Source organism: Mauremys reevesii, linkage group 1 (genome assembly GCF_016161935.1).
Source record: "Mauremys reevesii isolate NIE-2019 linkage group 1, ASM1616193v1, whole genome shotgun sequence".
Lineage (NCBI taxonomy): Eukaryota > Metazoa > Chordata > Testudines > Geoemydidae > Mauremys > Mauremys reevesii.
The window spans coordinates 63,900,054-63,920,458 of NC_052623.1; the positions used below are offsets into that span (position 1 = coordinate 63,900,054).

At 43.4% G+C, this 20,405-nt stretch overlaps 1 protein-coding gene across 4 annotated transcripts in view; it reads right to left on the bottom strand.

The window, feature by feature from the left end:
* LRCH1 (leucine rich repeats and calponin homology domain containing 1) overlaps positions 1-20,405 on the bottom strand; it is a 245,730-nt gene that overhangs the window by 72,993 nt on the left and 152,332 nt on the right. For all 4 annotated transcript variants that reach the window (XM_039532872.1, XM_039532881.1, XM_039532864.1 and 1 more), the window contains exons 7-9: positions 18,035-18,119; positions 7,700-7,805; positions 5,318-5,430 (exon numbers count right to left, since the gene is read on the bottom strand). In XM_039532872.1, coding sequence (XP_039388806.1) covers positions 5,318-5,430; positions 7,700-7,805; positions 18,035-18,119 — 304 coding nt within the window. The remainder of the gene's footprint in view (positions 1-5,317; positions 5,431-7,699; positions 7,806-18,034; positions 18,120-20,405) is intronic.

Consider the following 20,405-nt stretch of genomic DNA (forward strand, 5'->3'; position numbering starts at 1 on the left):
GTGGTGCTGCTAGAGGAAATAGGGTGAAGGATTACAAAAAGGCAAGTCCTTTTGCACACCTAGAAGTTCCTTTCCCTCCACTTCCAAGAGGTCAGGAAACCACATCTGTTCTCTCCACCGTGGCTATCTAGCACTTTTCTCTCAGAAAGGAATTTGATGGCAAGTACGCAGGAGCTTTTCAGATTGCTTTGTCCTTAAAAAAAAATCTGGCAAAGCTGGCCAGCAAATAAATTCTCATATGAAAATAAACATTGTTCAAACTTTGGCATAAAAAGTTTCATACAAATCCTACTATTATGGGATATGTGATGAAATCAGTCCAAAAATCATGTTATGTTACATTACATAACGAACCAGCTGAAATTTATGAATTACAAAGTGGCTGTATTCATGAATGATTTATGGATCGTTTATAAGGATTTTACTGCAATTTTCTCAGAAAGATATTATTCAGGAATAATATCCAATTCCACGATAAGAAAGGGGGCAGAGGATAATGAAAATGGAGAACACGCAATTCAGAAAACTACAGAGAGGTACAATGGAGAAACCTAAGAGACGTCACAGATCAATTCTGAAAACTGTCAGAAGTGTAAGCTACAGCATTCCCTTGGCAGATGTGATTTACACAGCTGGACACAACATAGCTGACAGCCAACGTGTTCACTAACCATGCCAGCAATACAAGAGTAATATTTTCACAAAGTTTAACCAACTTCCCATGAAGGCAGTGAAGGGGCAAAGCAGGAACAATGGCTGACAGCGTGCATTCTCACACGCACTGTAAAGCCACCTAAGGCCTGGTCTACACTGGGGGGCTGGGTGGGGGGGATCGATCTAAGATACGAAACTTCAGCTATGAGAATAGCATAGCTGAAGTCGACGTACCTTAGATCGACTTAGATTGACTTACTTCGCATCCTCGTGGAGCGGGATTGACGGCCGCCGCTCCCCCGTCGACTCCGCTTCTGCCTCTCACCGTGGTGAAGTTCTGGAGTCGACAGGGAGCACGTTCGGGGATCGATATATCGTGTCTAGACAAGACGCAATACATTGATCCCCAATAGATTGATCACTACCCGCCGATTCGGTGGGTAGTGTAGACATACCCTTAGTTTTCACTAGTAATGATGTAAATAGCGACAGTATATAAGAGAAATACCACTTAATACAATTCCAAAGTTTCTGTTGAGGAAAAACCCATGGCTTTCTACATAATTCATTAAACTTATCCATAGCTCTAACTCCCCACTACCACACACACCTTATTGCTACAGTGCTACAAACAGACTCCTTTGAGAAAGGTAGTCACTGAACTTTATTCACTGTATTTTTCAAGAGAAGTACATCCTTATTCAGCTTACCAAAAAGCAGATGATATCCTTTGTCTTTGGAGATCTTGACGTTTCTACCAAGATCTTTACAAACTAAATGCACATTTATAACCCATCATCTTTTCATAACTTGAGACACCTGGGCATCATTGTAGCCTGGACATGCATGAAAAAATTGCCCAATTAAAAATATAAATGGAAATTACTTACCTGTAATTGGAGGTTCTTCAAGATGTGTGGTCCCTATCTGTATTTCACGCGTGGTATGCACGCCCTCCATGTGCCTGAGACTGAAGAATTTGAAATAATGTCTGTTGGTCCATGCCTGTGCCCTGGGTTTCTGGTGCTCAGCACCAACGGTATAAGGGAAGGTGTGGACCAACTGCCTCTCCAGTTCCTTCTCTGCTGCGAACCCAGACATGACCCAAAGTGGAGGAGAAGGAGGGTAGGTAGTGGAATACAGATAGGGAGCACACATTTCACAAACCTCCATTTACTGGTAACTAACCTCCATTTCTTCTTCAAGTGCTGGTCCCTCTGTGTATTCTACAGGTGGGTGGCCATGGAAAGAGGAGGCGGTGAGAGGATGCTGGTGGTCTAGAGATCTGTAATACCACTTTCCCAATGACTTCATTTGAAGAGGAGTCTTGGACTAAAGCATAATCCTTCAAGTAGGTGTGGATAGAACTCCAGGTAGCCACCCTTCAAATGCCCAGAGAGCTGTGCTAACTGATTGCAAAGAAGTTGCAGCCAGAGATCCACTTAGGGAGCCTATGAGCAGATCACACTTGTCCCCATGATCGCTCTGCCATAGGGACAAATAAGAGCGTTTTCCTAATAGATTTAGTTGTTTGCAGATAAAAAGCTAAAGGTGATCTGACATTGAGGGAATGAAGTCTCCTCTCTTCACTGGAAGCATGAGGTTTTGGAAGGAATACCAGTAAGTGAATTGATTAATTTATGTGAAAGTAGAAGACTACCTTTGGGGTGAATTTTGGATGGAGGCGAAGGGAAACTTTTTCCTTATGGAATGTGGAATATGGTGGGTCGGCCATGAGTGCTGCCAATTCACTCACCCTCCTGACTGAAGTGACGGTGATGCAGGTGGTGACCTTCATTGACAGGTGGAACGCCAAGCATGTAGCCAATCATTTAAAGGGTGGTCTGGTAAGTATTGAGAGAAAAAGACTGAGGTCTCATTGTGGTGCTGGCTTTGCTACTGGTGGGAAGGTCTTAGTGAGACCCTTCAGGAATCTGGCTGTTATCGGGTAAGTATAAATAGAATAGCCCTTTACCCAAAGGTGGAGGGCACTGATTGCTGTGTACCCACAGAAAGCTAAAAGAAAGGCCTGATATCTGAGAGTGAGAAGATAGTCTAGAAAATAGCCTGGATACCTGCTGTCTCTGGAGCTATCTAGTTTTGTTGCATTCAGGTACAGAAACGTCTTCATTTAGCTACACAGCATTTTCTCATGGAATCTTCTCTGTCGTGTTTATGAACGGTTTGAACACCCTTTAAATGTGTACGCCCCAAGACTCCAAGTCTGATGCCCATCCAAATACGAGGCTATGAGGTGAAGGGGGTTTGGGTTGGGATGTCTGATTCTACCATTCTCCTGAGTTAGCAGATCTGGGAGGGGGCGGATGCTGAGGAGGACGGGCTGATATTTGTAGGAGGTCCAGAAACCAAAACTGCCTGGGCCAGTTGGGTGCAATGAGAATAACGCAACATTTTGTCATGGCACATTTTCCGCAGAACATGCGGGACCAGTGGAATGGGAGGAAAGGCATACTTCAGGTGGTCTGTTCAGGATAGTAGAAGATGTTCTTGTTCATTTGGGAGGTGAACAAGTCCCAGGATGTCATTCCCCATTCAGAGATTATTTCTTTTAGGACCGAATAGTGAAGCTCTCACCTGTGTTCCCTCTAAGGTGCGCACAGCAGACCATCAAGGGCTGCGCACCAGCCACACACATAGGTGGGTGTGGAGGATGTGTAAGGTGGGTGGGGGCAGTGTGGTGAGGTTTTAGGGATAGGGCTGCAAGATGCGGGTGTGTGCCATACCACCCTGGCTGGCTCCATGAGGAACTTGTTTACTGCAGGATGTCCAGGAGCTTATGCTGTGTATCATGGGCCTCCTCAAGTGGGATATGAAGTTCAGTCGCCACGCTCTACAAAAGTTATTGGCATTGCCTGTGGTCATCAGGCAGGGATACTGAGGATGGCATGATAGCCTATGCTTATAGATACTGCCGATATCAGTGGATCCTGCTCAGCATCTTTCTCTTCCGCATGCTCTGGCAGAGCTGGTTGCTGTTGTCTAGGGGAAGAGGGTCAGTCAGACTCGTGCAAGGATCCAGGGTGCCATGCTTAGGGATCCCATGGGCCCCAGTAGGGCCCCAAATGCTGGTTGAGGGGGACTCCAATGTATTGGGTATTCAAGGGACTGCTGGTAATCATGTCTGAGTGGAAGATGGGTCCAAGATAGTATAGAGGCTCTATCTGGGTTAACCTCCCCACGTGAAGGTGAAGACTCAATCTGACACCCAAGACGAGCCAATGAAAAGGTAGGATCTGTTTCCGCTGGCAGTGCCCTTGGTAACAGTAAAGGGAGACTCAATGAATGGACGGAGTAGGGGAATAGCTTCTTCTCCTCAAAGTGGGTTCCTCCTCTGGTGTTGAAACATCCCTTACAAGGGCTAGACCTGAGAGAAGAGAAGAATGAGAATATGGTAGAGCACAGATATCCTCTGGGGAGGTATAAATCTCAGTCCGATCGGGAGTGTGAGATGTCCTGGTAGTTGGTACAGACAGATTTGGCGTATCCATGTGCTTAGGCTTGGTGGATCCTTATGGGGGTGGACCAGTACCATCTAAGAAGATTCTTCTTGTCTGGAGCTGATGGTTGGTGCCAGCAGATGCCAATCTCTTGGCTTGCTAATTGGTACAGGAGTCAGTACCAATGTATCCCTGATTCTGCATGGCTTACCCTTATGGTCAGGAGGTTTAGGCTGGCCTAAGTCTAAGACACACCTGATTTGGAAGTAGTCATGGAAGGATCCCTCCTTTTGTGAGGGGATCTGAAAAGAGATCTGGTCTTGTGTCTGTTAGTCTCATGAGAGACCCAAGACGTGTCCTTGGGCTTACTAGATCTGTACTCTGCTCCAGAGCTCATGCTCAGAAGGATGTTGCTCGCAGACTGAGGCCAATGGGGCCTCTTGGTTTTCTCCATGAGATACGTTCTTAGTTGAAGCTCTCCCCCCTCTCAGGTTCAGGGAGGAAAGGAGTGGCAGACCAAAAGGAAATGGAGGCAGGATACTAAGCTCTTAAACCCCAAAATGCTGGGCATAGTCCTCTTTATACTAACTATGAAAAGCTACTAGAAAACTACCAAAACCAGTAAACACTAAGAATTTATAACACATTTACAGATAAAAAGACGATAAAGATGCTTCGGACACAGAGGATTCTACTCAGATCATGTGGCGGTAAGAAGGAACTAGAGAGGCAGGCAGTCCATGCCTCCCCTTATAACCTCGGTACTGGACATGAGGAATGCCAGGGTGCCGGCATGGACCAACAGGCACTACTTGCCAATTCTCCAGTCTCAGGAACATGAAGCAAATGTATACCACATGTGCAATATGCATAGGGCCAGAACTCGAAGAAAAATGTAAACTTTTACTGGTGAACACATCTGCTAATTAAAAATGGCAAAACAAACAAAAACAAAACAAATGACAGATCTCAAGGATTAGGGTGAGGTTAGAATAAGAGTTATGGGTAACCTGACCATACAGCTTTAAAATTACTGTTATGATTAATCTGCCTGCTCATGTTTTCACTCTGTGGCACTGAACTGATGAGGATGAATATCAATTGCACTTCTCTTATTATTAGCAAGGTGCCAATAGTTTATCATTTCTGCTTGCTAGGAAGGTAGTCATGAGATTTTTTTCATGTAAAATCGATCACAAACTTGCCTTGATGTAGCTCATAAATTCAGTTGTGAGGGGATGTGATCCTTCAGCAAACTGGTTTCCTGCTTCTCTTAACTTCTCATTGTGAATCATGAGAGAAGGTCCCTGATGAAATTCTACCAGTGAGAAATGAGACCAAAAGACCCAAAAAAGATACAAAAAATATTTCTGAGTCAGCTTTTCCAACTTTGCATTTAAATCAGAGTCACCTAAGGAACCTTTTAAATTTAGTAGAGCCCAGCAACACAGCCAAAAATGAAATCCCAAAGGTACAAGAATGATAAAAACAAATAAGACTTTGGACTACACTGGACCACTACTAATAAAGTGTAAACATTTTACTTTCAATGCAAGTTTATTTTATGTTGTGACACATGACTGGATTCTGATCTCTCACAAGTAAAATTCAGGAACAATTCTACTCATGTCAATGGAGTTACTCCTAAATTACACCAGTGAGAGAGAGAAGAATATGACTCATGGAAAGCAATCAATCAATTGTAAATGCAACAAATGTCACTAACAATACAGAAATTAAGATACACAGACTAGAGTACATTTTAGGTCAGTCTAGGATACCTGATCTATTTCTTGTACTCCCACTTCTCAGGTGGCTGTTCTAACCATTAGGCTACAGAGTCATTTTCTCTTGCTGGCCCAATGACTAAGTATACACAGTAGAAAGCTTCAATAGGAGAGACTGAGGGAGCCCCACATCAGAATACAGTAACTCCTCACTTATTGTTATAGTTATTGTTCTGTTCCTGAAAAATGCGACTAAGTGAAACGATGTTAAGCGAATCCAATTTCCCCATAAGAATGAATGTAAATGGGGGGGTTAGGTTCCAGGGAATTCTTTTTGGCCATACAGTACAGTACAGTACTATAGTTGGGAGGTGCCCCCGCCTTACCCCACACAGTCACAGCCCTCTGGCTCTGGAGACAATGAGGCAGGCAAGGAGGCTGAAGGTGACGTTGTGCGGCAGCGGCAGCAGCTTCTCCTACTGTGCAAGCACCGGGGTGGGAGGCTCAACCCTTAGCCCGCCCACGCCACCCCTTCCTCCAAGCCCCCACCCTTAACCTGCCTCTTCTTCCCCCCCCTTTACTCCGCATGCCGCATCCTTGCTCCTCCCCCCTCCCTCCCCTGCCTCCTGCCCGCAGCAATCAGCTGGCTTGCAGCATTCAGGAGGCAAGAGGGAGGAGCAAGGACATGGTGCACAGGCTCCCCCTCCCTCCGCCTCCTGAACACCACAAGCCAGCTGATTGCCACAGGCAGGAGGCAGGAGATGGAGGAGGGAGGTGTGCCGCGTCCTCGCTCCTCCCTCCTCTCTCTTGCCTGCGGCAATCAGCTGGCTTGTGACGTTCAGGGGGCTGGAGGGAGGGGGGAGGAGCGAGGACTCAGCGCGCAGGCTCCCCCCCTCCCTCCCTTGCCACAAGCAGAAGGCAGGGGGTGGAGGGGGAGCCTGCACGCCGGGTCCTTGCTCCTCCCTCTTCCTTCCTGAACGTCGCAAGCCAGCTGACTGCCGCGGGCAGGAGGCGGCGGGAGGAAGGGGAAGGCACTGATCCGTGGGGTCTGCCGGCGGGCGGAAGGGGGGGCATAAGGGAGTTGATGGGGGGCTGCCAGCTGTGGACAAAGCAGGACATTATAACGAAGCATTGCACAACTTTAAATAGAGCATGTTCTGTAATTGAGCAGGGACGTAAGATCGAAACAACGTTAAGCAAGAGGACATTAAGTGGGGAGTTATTGTATGCCATAGCTCAGTGGTTAGAGCACTCTCCTGAGAGGTGTGGGAGACCCGTGTTTAATTCCTTTTTCCCCACCTCTGCCTGAGGAGGGAACTGAACTGAACCTGGTTGCCCCACATCCCAGGTGAGTGCTCTAACCACTAGGCTAAAAATTTAAAGATGCACCACCACCTCCACCTTCCATGTCCTCCTCCTCCTCCTCCGGTGCCCAGATTTTGAATGGTACCCGATCCAATAGGCAGCCTCGGAGCACGCCTACAGGGATCAGGATATGCATGCGAGTTAGGTAGACAAACGCCTACCTTCCTCTGGTTCGTGGATCACTCTGAGGCTTAAGCAGGAGATAGGCATCCAGGCACCTCGAGTGAGATAGCAGGCATCTAAGTCTGGGGCTTAAGTGCCTAAGTGCCTTTGTAGTTTCAGGCCTAAGTGATTGTTCTTAGAAGTACAAAACTAAATGTGCTTCATAAATTTTCCAGGAAAAATAGTGGTAAACTGAAAGAGTAGGTTTTAACCACGCTGTTAGTAGAAACTTAGGTTGGGAAGTTTTTTGTGAATTGCACTCATACAGCATTACATATAGAATAGTGGGCAGAATTCCTGTTACGGTTAACTTTCTCTTCTTTACATTCAGACCTTGGACTAGGTTGATGTGGTGACCCGAATCTTCCTTTATAGTCTGATCTTCTTCCATAATGTTTGACATTGGTACATTAAGGCTGACAGTATCTTCATCAGAGGGCTGAGAAGAAACAAGAAAAACATTAATTTAAAAATTAAACCAAGACTGAAATGTCAATTGGTGTTAATTATTTTATTAGCATTCAAATATGTAAAAGATTAAATAGTAGCGTATAGGAGGAAAGCTATGTATCCTATACTTTTGACTCATGAATTCTACATTCACAATTCAGTGCTTTTAGTAAAATTATATCATGCTGTGCACACAAACATATATATTCAGGAATCTGAAAAACCTTTGCTCAACAGTGAAATAACTTAGTATTGCACAAATGCTTCTATTTGTCAATCATTTATATACATACATATATGCAAACATTTATTTATTTAGATTTAAAGCAAAAAGAGGTCACTGTACAAAAAGCTCTAGGCACCTTAATAATTACAGTTATAATCACGTAATGATGACCATCCAGCAGTTTAAAAATAATCATATATAGGAAATAAATAAATTCAGATAGTCTTTAAATCAGAGCAGCAGTAATGTCCCTTTCCACTTTTGCAGAGACATTCCCCAACACTTCAACAAATTCTGTCAAGCAGATGGCTTTTGCAGCATATCCAGAAAGATTATTTTGGACCAAAGATTCGGAACCGATTAATTTAGAAACTATTAGCTCAAAATAGTGCAGTACAGTGGCATCTTCTATTAGCATGATCACAAATTCTAATAATTAAGATTTGGGCAGGGTTTTATGATCAGCCTAGTGGTTAGAGCAGACAATTTAGAAAGAGTGTTGAAAAGTAAATGCAGCCTTGCTCATTTGCAATCATTCCTTTCACAGGCTATTCAGGGTGGCTGGTTTTTTTAAACTATGTAACTGATTTTCCCAGGTGTTTCCTGACAGTATAGGGCCAAATAGGAACTATCCAAAGCAACTTTGTAATTATACAAAGTCATCATAGCTCTATCACAGGTGAAATACTATATCTCATTTCCTTCATTTGTACTTTTATTTTTATTCAGTTAGCAATGGAAGCTGTTGACAGACTTACAAGGATCAAAGCCACAGAAGATGAAGAGTCTAATTTTCACCTTAAAAATCTAAGGCTACTGTAGCATTAATTTCAAACAACTTTAGTGCCTGATGCAGTCATTTTGAAAGCTTCTGCCTTCCTATGAGAAAGACAAGGTGGGTAAGGAAATATCTTTTATTAGACCAATTTCTGTTGGTGAGAGAGAAGCTTTCAAGCCACACAGGGCTCTTCAAGTCTGGGAAAGGTACTGTGGCTTGAAAGCTTGTCTCTCTCATCAACAGAAAGAAGTTAGTCCAATAAAAGATATTACCTCACCCACCTTCTGTCTTTAATATCCTGGGACAAGTACATGTCACAAGAGAAACTTACTTACTTCATAGTAACTGGAAGTTTCTTGAGATGTGTGACCCCTATCTTTATCGCACTGTGGATATGTATGTCCTCCATGCACCAGGAGCTGGAGAATTTTGAAAGCAGCATCTGTAGGACTGCACATGTGCCCTGGCTCACTTTGTGCCTCCAACCAAGGAGATAAAGGGCGGGGCGGACTGACCGCCTCTCCAGTTCTTTCTCTATGGAGAACAAAAAGATCCGTAGCAAAGGGAAAGGAGGGAGGGTAGTGTAGTACAGTCTGGGACCACACATATCTTGAAGAACCTCCAGTTTTATAAGGTAGGTAGCTTTCTCTTCTTCGAGTGCTGGCTGATTGACCAGCAGTACCCAAATAAGAGGAGGGTGCGAGGTTGTAGATGGCAGAGCCAAACAAAAGTCCACCATTCTAAAAGATGCATCAGTGGAGGAGTCCTGTACCAAGGCTCAGTGTCTGACGAGAAATAGTCTGGGAGACTTTCTGATTGGTTTTGTTCTCTGCAGGTAAAAGGCTAAAGTTCACCAAACATCGAGGACATGGATACCCCTTTCTTCTGAGGGTGAGGGTGGGTTTGGGAAGAACACAGCTAAGTGAACTGACTGGTTCAGGTGAAACTCTGAAAATACTTTGGAGTGAATTTAGGGTGTAAACATAATGAAAATTTGTCCTTATGGAATATAGCGTAAAGAGAATCCACCATCAGTGCTCCAAGCTCACCAATCCTTCTGGGTGAGGTGACAGCTACGAGGTATATGACTTTCAAGGACAGGAGAGACATGGAGCTAGAAGCTAATGATTCAAAGGGAGGCTTAGTTAATATGGAGAAAACAAGATTCAGGTTCCATTGAGGGCCTTTTTATAGGCAGAAAGATTTTGATTAGGCCTTTCCAGAATTTGCTAGTCAATGGGTGCACGAAGACAGAGTGGCCCTGCAAAGGTGGATGGTATGCACTGATTGTTGCCAAGTGGACCGTAAGGAGCTGATAGACAAATGATGTCTTTAAGGAAAAAAATAAAATCCAGAATAAGAAGATTAGCTGCAGCTTTCAGGGGTACACATCTGATGCCCACAGATAAAAAAAAATGCTTCCACTTAACTAGGTAACATTCTCTAGTGGAATCCTTCCTAATATTAGAAAAGATGTTCTGTACAGCTTCAAAACACAATAGCTCTAAGGATGATGCCCATCCAAAAACCAAGCCCCGAAATGAAGCAGAGGGGGGGTTGGGACATTTGATCTGGCCATTCTCCTGGGTCAGGAGATCAGGAAATGTTGGAATAATGATTGGTGCCTGAGACGGCATGCGTAGATGGTCTGGGAATCAAAACTTTCTGGGCCACTTGAGGGCAATGAGGATGACTTATGCCCTGTCCTGCTGAATCTTTTGTGTAAAGCCCAAGGCAGGAGTAGTAGCGGAGGGAAGGCATAGCTCAAAGGGTCTGACCATGGAAGAAATAGAGCGTCACCATGTGAGAGGGTCATGTCCACATGGCTGTAGGTGTCCTTCATTTTGAGAGGTGTAAATCGCATGTCCTTTTCCAGGGATGGAATTATAGATGCCAATGTGACCATGCAACACTTGAATTTGAAAATAAAGATGGCAGAGATCGAGAATGGGTCTCCAACCACCCTTCTTTTTGGATGCTAGGAAGTATGTCAAGTAAAAACCTCTCCCTTGGTACTAATGAGGACCCTGCTCTATCACTTCTCACTCTAAGAGGGATTCCACTTCTTGTGAGAGTAGCCCCCAAAAGAGGGCAGGGCAGGGGTTTTGGATGGAGTAGGGACATAACTGTATCATATAGCCAGAATGGATGGCATTCCGCACCCACTTGTCCATTGTCATTGAACTCCAGGTGTTGAAAAAGAGGGCTAGACAACCCCTAAAGAATACGTGAGGGTCAGGAGGTGTAGGACTTAGTAGTCTGCAGCTCTTGAGCTCCCATCACAAATAACGTTTTGTTGAGGGCTAGCATTGGGCTGAGAAACCTGCTGTGAAAGGTGTGGGGCAAAGCAGGTCTTTTGAACCCTCTGCCTCTTACAGTATGGCTTGTAAGGTCTCTGGTGGTAGAACTGTTGTGCCATCAGTCTAGGCTTGCATGGCTGCTGGTGGAATTTTCTCTTTGGGGCAAGTGTGTATATTCCCAGGGAGCAGAGGGTGGCCCTGGAGTCCTTTAGAGTGTGTAAGGACTTCTCTGTCTTCTGATTAAACAGTCTGATCTTCAACAGTGTTCTGGACCTCCCTGGAAAACCCCAAAGCCTGGAGCCACAACTCCCTGTACATTACAATGGCAGTAGCCCTTGCACTGGAAGATGTAACAGCTGTTTCTACCACTGATTTGAGAGCGGTTCTGGCAACCAATTTGCCTTCCTCTAAGAGAGTCTGGAATTGATCTCTGTTCTGCTGTGGAAGTCTGTCAGCAAAGTCCCGAACTATTCAAAATTCACAGATTCGTACTTAGCCATCAGTGCCTGGTAGTTGGTTATCCTGAACTGGAGGCTAGAAGAAAAGAACTTCTCTCCCAGTAAATTGAGAAGCTTGCCCTTCTTACCAGTTAGGGGGTTTGCTGCTTAGATTTCACTGTGACGGCCTGGACCAATGAGAGAACAGAAATTCCACAGCTTTGGCTGGGACATAGTACCATCTTTCTGTCCTGTTAGGGGTTGGGGCATAGGTAGCCAGGGGATGCCAGACTGCTCTAGATGGCTCCAGGATGGCTTCATTAACAGGGAGTGCTATTTGAGTGGAGCCAGAGGACTGGAGGCTGTCTAGGAGCTTGTGTTGAGGATCCTGAACCTCCTGAAGAGGAATCTACAAGAGGAAGTTCTTGGAATTGCTTATAGTAATGCGGGGTGGGGGTGGAGACATTGGAAACACGGCGATCTTCTGAGTTCCAATGGAACTGACAGATTTGGCACATACTCCTTCTTCTCAGGTGGCAGTTCTGGTTGCCCTCTCTCAAGGTAGAGAAGGGACAACTCCTTAGCATACTGGACCAATACTGCAGGATGGTATTGGTCCCATGGCACCCAGTATGGTCAATAAGATAGATCAAATGGGGATTTCAGAGGTCCCCATTGCATGGGGTACCAAAGGTTCTGAGGAGGTGATGAGACGAATGTTGGTCCCAAGCTGCTCCAGGCCTTCTGACCAGGAAGGTGTGTTTTGGAGGAGGGAATAATGATTCATCAGGTGGTTCCGAATCTATTGATGAGGAGAAAGCGAATTCTGGGCCCAGCAGTGATACAGATGGTGCTGCTGGAGGAAAGTCACAGCCCAAAATGGAACAGGAGACAGACTCCTCCCAAATGTTGGCTCTTCCGGTGGAGTCAGAACCTCTCTTGAGAGGGAGGGACCTGATGGAGTAGGAGACTCCAGATCTGGAAGAGCAAAGATGTACTCAGGAGCAGCACAGGTCTCAGCTCGTTCTAGAGGTAGAGGGGTCCTGCCTATTCGAACTGCTGGAGCCACAGTACAGATAGTCTGAGACACAGTCATGGAAGACAAAGACTGTACCATGGGTAACCAATGCTCTCAGTGATCGGTCTTCCTCAGTACTGGCAGATCCCAGGGTTTGTGTTTTGAAGGTACCAGAGGCATTGGTGCTGGCAGATCATGATTTAGTGCCAATGAAGCCCTAAACTTGTGGGCTTTCTTGTCACCCTGCTGAGATTTAGGATGTACTAAGTTCTTTGGGCTGAGCTTAGAAACATGCTTAGTTTAGGCAGGGTTGAATCCAACTTCTTCAAAGTGGATTTGGAAGAAGATTTAGTTCCATGCTTATGAGAATGCTCTCTGTTCTCCTGACAAAACCCTGATGAAGTCCTGAGCAAGGCCTCAGAAGAGATGGCACACTCCTTGCTGAGTCAAGCTCATGGATGAACGGGGAGGGGGGGTACCTGAGAGGGGCTCCCAGCCTAGTTCCAATTGTGGACTCATGGCCTTTTCCATTAGGTATTTCCTTGGACAAAATTTCCACCCTCCCTGGGTATGACTGGGGAACAAACAGCAGATATTGCACCTTGCCATGACACGGATTTTCCCAAAGCAGTTCATGCAGCATTGATGGTCATCACTGACTGAGAAGGATCACAGGCAAGAAGATTCAGGAGACTAACTAATTATAAAATACTATAAACTATTAGATAAAACTTCTAAAAATTATTTACAAATATCTAAATATATGTTAACAGATAAAGAAATAAATCCAAAGCTTTGGACACTGGAGGTTCTGACCCGGACCATGTGGTGGTGAGAAGGAACCAGAGAGGCAGTTGGTCCACCCACTCTTTATCTCCTCAGTCAGAGGCACGAGGTGAGCCAGGGCACATATGAGGATCAACAGCCACTGCTTTCAAAATTCTCCGGCTCCAGGTGCATGGAGCACATGCGTCCCCACAGGGGAAAACACACAGGGACCAGCACTCAAAGAAGAACCTACAGTGCTAGTACCAATGCCACATCCTTCAGGGTAATGGTGCAGAGAACGCAAATGGACCTTCACATGCCATATTTAATGCAATTCTCAAATACTACTGTTAAAGGAATAAAAATATGCTGCTGTTCTAGTGAATTTTAACTGAGACAGAAGTTTTAAAGAAAAAAGGTGAATCAAAGTGTTATCCGTCATTTCTAAAGATGAACGAGATACTGTAAAGGAGATACTATTGAAAAGCAGGATTTATTTCACAGTTGCCATAATCAATATATTGTCTACAGAAACAATACATGATTGGAGAAGATGTGATACGGGCAATATCCAGGACTACACTTCAGCTATAAAGAAATGAACTCTATGATGCTGTCAGGGTCAGACCAGCTAGACAGAGAATATATGTAATTTGTTCATTTAGCCCACTATCCCCTCTCCCTCCTTTCTGTATGTGCCCAACTGCACATCTGACATAATTCCTAAAATGTACATCCGTGTTAAATGAAACAAAAACTTCACTTAATCTGAATTTAAAAAATCCCCTTTTTATTTAAATTACACAAAAATCTCACACATACTTGGAAAAAGAACAGTAAATACAGAATGAGCTCTTTGTGTCATTTTATGAATGAACTGAAATATAATTAATCTTAGGGAACTACGAGTCAATTTGTTTTGATGTATTTGTAAAGATAGTCTCAGTAAGAAAGATGAACTTTTTGTACATTGTAAAAGCATTCACATTTTAAAGGAGTGGAAGTGATTATAATCCAATTTAACAGGCTCTGTTTGAAAAGATCATGGATGGATTTGGTTACAAAATTTGGACTTGAAATCACAATGTACTATAAACTTTTTGCAAAATGTCCATGTACAATAGAGGTCTCAAAGTATGATGTACAAGACAATGTGATACCATTCACTTCTCTCATGTTAAGTTCACTATGCATGTTTAGGAATCATGATCCTACTTCCCATTTTCTCTATTATTGGAAAGAATACATACATGAATATTACATAATTAATCTTTGAGCTATTATATGAAAAAGGGGTTGTTTCACTCCTGCTATTTTCTTAACACAATTTTTCCAGTGTACGCCGCCTACATTTTAATTACAGGAGGGACAATCCATTTTCTAAAAATATTATTTATAGTCACACAGGACGCTCTGGAATAACAGTGCTTCATTAACAAGCTTAGTCACTTTAAGCAAACATACGAGAAATGCAGAATGGAGAAATATGGCAATAAGGAAATTCTGACTCCTTGAATGGAATATATGCTCCCAGGACTATAGGGAAACTATTAAAACTCTGGCCTAAAATTGCAGCGATTCAGCTTCATTTCTAGGGGGAAACTTGTCAAAATACTTTCCAATTGATGTCCTTTTTAATGTTCTCACATTTAAAAAACAAACCAATTTATATCCTTTATGACAAGTGCTCATTAGTTTCTATTTGTTTTTGTATTTAACAATAAATTCAGTTTCTAGACTTCCATCTTTCTCCTTGCACAACTTCCAAAAAACTTCTCTCCTACCCATTTGAGAGGCATATGAGCACTGAAAATCAGCATAAACATGTTCAGAGTCGCAAAATATGCATTCCTTTAAAGTGACATGAATTCCTCCCACCAATCAGACCAAAAATTCTATGGCAGCTTGGACAAGTTTCTGCAAGTTCACCATTCAATTACTTTGGAGATTTACTCCCCATTCATTGTCATTATTATTTATAGTGGCTAAAAGTGTGCCCCATGTCTTGCTGACCCTCACCACTGAATTTCCCAATTGTGGCTGCCTGAATAACAAGAAAAACAATCAAACAGAATTCATATTCAAGCATCAAGTATACAAAGGAGGGTGAGAGGAAAGGGTGCAGACTGGACACATGGCCTCTTCTGGTCCTTCTCACATTTACAACATCTGAGTAACACAGCAGCTTTGGCCACTGCTGCTCCCTGGGGGAGCCCCTATCTGGGACCAGGACAAGGGGAAGCCACACCCATGGGCTCACCAACACCCACTTTCCCATGAAAATCCATACTTTACAAGAAGTACAGAAAATGGCAGCATTCTCTTTATAAAAATTAAAAGGAGAAGTTAAAGCTTTCATCATGTCACTATGTGATGGTATGGTTCCTTTGGTTAGTATCAAGAACATGGCAGGTATTGTACAAAAAAAGAAAAAGGCATGTACCAAATAAAGTCCAAAAAGTCATGACACACTGGGAGCTGTATTACACAGCTAACCTTCATCCTTTTCCTTTCCTTCATTTTCCCCCATGCTCCATTACTTTCCCTGTCATATTTTCCCCACTATCTCCCACCCTTCTTTTTCCTATTTCCCTCCCATGCTCTTTTCCATTCATCCATTTTCACTTGCTCTTCTCAGCTCCCCCGAAGATTCAATTTACCTATCCCAGGGGTCGGCAACCTGCGGCACGTGTGCCAAACATGGCACGTGAGCCGATTTTGAGCGGCAGGCAGCCGCCTGCCGCGGTCCCAGCCCCCAGCCTAACTCAGCCCCCCTGCCCATCGCTCTCCCCTGTGGGGGCAGGAGGCAGAAGCTTGGTTCTGCGGCAGCCAAGCTTCCCTCTCCTCACTTCTTCACCCAGTGTGGTGCTTTCCTGCCCCGCCCCCTCTCCGTCCCTGAGCAAATCAGCTGCTGGCCCTAGCAAGGGGGAGGGGGAAGAGCAGTAGCATGCTCACAGCTCCGTAGAGGAGACAGAGAGAGGTAGGGAGGGGGCCTTGGGGAAGGGAGTGGAACAGGGCATATCCCTTCCAGCCCCCTGCTATGAGCCGCTCAGGGCAGGGGGCTGGAAGCACCCCTACGAGCCGAGCACCCCAGCCCTCTGCCCTGACCCCCCCACACACACTCAGCCTGCTGCCCTGCACCCCCATACCCCCCAGCCCTCTGCCCTGACCCTTGAACCCCCCCCACAGCCTTTTGCTCTGCACCCCCCACACCGATGCCCTGAACCCCCGCAACCCCAACACACACCCAGCCTTCTGCCCCGCATCCCCACAACCCCATCCCTCTGCCCTGAACCCCCCCAAACACACACTCAGCCTTCTGCCCTGCACCGCTACACCCCCAGGCTCTCTGCCCTGAACCCCCACACCCCAAAACACACCCAGCCTTCTGCCCTGCATCTCCACAGCCCCATCCCTCTGCCCTGACCCCCCCACACACTCAGCCTTCTGCCTTGACCCTTGAACCCCCCCACACCCAGCCTTCTGCCCTGCACCTCCCACAGTCCCATCCCTCTGCCCTGAACCCCCCCACACCTCCAGCCCTCTGCCCTGACCCTTGAACCCCCACACACACCCAGCCTTCTGCCCTACACCCACCCCCCCAGCCCTCTGCCCTGACCCCTGAAACGCCCCCCCCCCCAGGTCTGGGGTCCTGGCCACAGGCCCTGCTCAGCCCCCTGCTGGCCTAGGTGAACAGATCCCAGGCTGGCAACGAGCTGAGCAGGCTGGCGGCGTAAGAACAGCATTTTAATTTAATTTTAAATAACGCTTAAACATTCTGAAAACCTTGTTTACTTTACATACAACAGTTTAGTTATATAATATACACTTATAGAAAGAGACCTTCTAAAAATGTTAAAATGTATTACCGGCACGCGAAGCCTTAAATTAGAGTGAATAAATGAAGACTCGGCACACCACTTCTGAAAGGTTGCCGACCCCTGACCTATCCTTTTCTCTTTTTGCAGTACTCTTTTCTCTCAGCAGCCTCTCACCGTCCTGTTCACTCTTCTCTCTTTTTCTTCTTTTAAATATAAAATATTTTAAAAACTGCACCAAGTCCAAATTAGTCCTTTGGGGAGACTCACCTCAAAAGGCTCTATTTTCAATTTTGTGCTTCCAAAAAAATGCCAGTTCAGTGGCAAAGTAGAGTGCTAGCCTGGCATCTGTTTTAATGAATATTTAGAGAACAAAACAGCCAAGTGCAAGAACATTACAAAGCAGCTATAACACTGACAGTCTGTGTCTTCCAGTGTCCTTTACACAGCATGAACTTGAAAAGAAGATCTGAGTGGTGGAAGCAAAATAATAATAAATTTAGGGTGATCTTTTCAAAGCTGCCTAAAGGAGTTTGGTGCCCAATCCCCATTAACTTTCAATCAGAGCGAGATAAATGATTAATTCTCATAGGCAATAAAATCACAAAGGCATCAATCCTCTCATGATGAACCTTTGTTCTTCAGTAATGTATTCTTAAAACCTTTTGAAATAAGTGTTTTGACAGCCCCCTCCACAGGGTATATAGAATAAAGTTTCTCTTCTATCCTCATCATTACACTCTTTACTTTTGTAGAAATTTCTGTCCAGGGTTTGGCTGCATATTTTTGATACACAGAAAGCATCTCCACAAAACTATCCAACTGGAAGTATAAACCAAAATGTCTGAAAAAGCAAAAATTCAGGTAAGTTACCTCTGTAGCTGACAAACGTTTATCTCCGTTATCACTGCCAACACCTGAATCAGAATCCTTCTTACTTGGATATATATCATCAATGCTAAATGTGAACAAAAGCAAACAGAAAGTTATTTTAGTGTGCACTAAGAGCCTGAGCCTGATCTCAGTGAAGTCAATGCTAAAACTTCCATTAGCATCTATGGTCCAAGATCAGTCCTTTAACAAATCAATAATATAATACATGTGAAATAAGACTGAACATTATTGTGCAAATGTTCAATGTCAAGTAAAATGAATTAAACAAACAACTCGACAAGTTCCTCTAAGAAGATAGTAAGCTTACTGGTTAAAAATAGGAAAAAATAATCTATTGTTAAATCATTCTTTTTTGTTCATAAAGATAAAAACTGCCAGTAGCTTAGCAGCATTCTGATTGCTTAGCATATCCCCAAACTGACTTTCAAATCAACTAAAATAGCTGAACTCAGACTGTAGTCAACTGAATCACACCTGAGCATTAATATGTTAAAAATTAATTAGTGCTGGAGGAAAGGGCATTGGATCTCCCTAGAGCATGAAGTAATTAATAACATAGGTACCCTTGTGACATGCATTAATTTAAAAACTCCTTGAGGTTTACTTATTTAAATTGGTAAACCATAATAATGCCAGGTACCTTCTGCTCTGGTTTCATTGCCTAATATATGACCTTTGCTCATTGTACATTACAATATTAGTCATATGCTCACGTTCCTAGGATAATACATTGACCATCACATTTTTCCACATCACACATTTCTATTTGTGATCTAAAAAATTTAATTGTAATCCTGCCCAATTTCACCATATTTTTTTGCACATGGTCACTTTCTCAGCAACTAGATATATTTCCCAATAAAAATGAAAAAACGCAATTTTAAGAGTCTTTGTAAAAGCAGGTCTCTGATTAAGGTTCGTAAATACTGGGACTTTGTGTGAAATAATCTGTGGAAATCCCAGAAGTTTTGTGGGATTACTATAAGATTATTTTCAGAAACATGAAAACAGTATTTTCCATAATTTTTGGTTTTTCATTCGCTAGTGGAAAAGGTAATGAATACAAAGGATATACTTGTGCTAAACTATATGCGATAAATTAATAAGTATAACACAGGAATGTAGAAAAAGGCTGCTATTCCTGATAGGTGCTCAAGCATTGTATTTATTACATATCATTATTAATGTGGTAGCACACAGAAGTCCCAGTTATGGACCAGGACCCCACTGTTCTAGTCTCTTGTATGAACATACAACAAAAAGATACCACTGTATGTCCCATGACTAAATTAAATGAAAGCCTTTTCAACTTTGACCAAGTAGACCTCTCTCATAATAAACTATATGCTCATTTTATACCATTAAACCACTGGCCACAACTCCATAGCTAAAGCTGAATTTCACTTTAGACTAAAACCAAGCATTAAATGATTTTATATAGGATAAATATAGCATATCCACCCCAAATTTACAGGGGTTACTGAGTACAGGATGAATTGTTGAGAATTTACCTGAAAAATCTATCAATTAGTTTATGAATTCAAATTAATTTAAGAATCGGTTCTTTAAGAAATGTAGCACCTGTCAGTCTTTTCTTTGTCCCAAATGATCTTAATAAGGAACAACAAAGACTTTTAAAACTATTCTGATAATTAAAATTCATTGAAGTCTTGTGCATACACCATGTTTGAAGAAATTAGGTTGCAAATAAGATAAATAATTAATGATTGTATTTAAATGTCATTATACAGGTTATCAACAGGGTTCTCCTTGCACATCTTTTCCTTCATATAGCGCTAGTTCCTGTAACAATAAACCAATAAACTAACTGAAAATTAAAGGCACAATCCACCAATACACTTTGGCTGCCTTGCACTGCTCTAGTGATGCAAAGCAGTTGTAAGCCCGGTTCTGGCTGCTTGTGCTGCTCTGGTGTACCAGTGAATTTGCTCTTAACAATTACAATTTTAAAAAATATTAAAGTTGATACTACTTATCTCAGATCATTAGAAATATATTATGGTCGCATTTTTGGGGGTTTACTGTTTGTGTCTGAAATGTTTTTTAAAAAACAAGGATATCCCTAAACAAAAAACTTAGTAATGTTGAGTTAAGGTTGAAAAGACAAAACAATAATTAGGATCAACATTTTATCACATTATCCCAAAACTCAGCTTTACCAATCCAAGAAATTCAAAGTTGAAATTACATGTAAAAGAAATCCAAACATGTTAAGTTTTGGAAATGCACAGTTAAGTCATCATAAAAACCTTAACTCTGCCCAGTAGTGATAACATGATAGGGAAAAAACATGAAAAACACCAATGTGTATTTAAAAATCAATCTAATC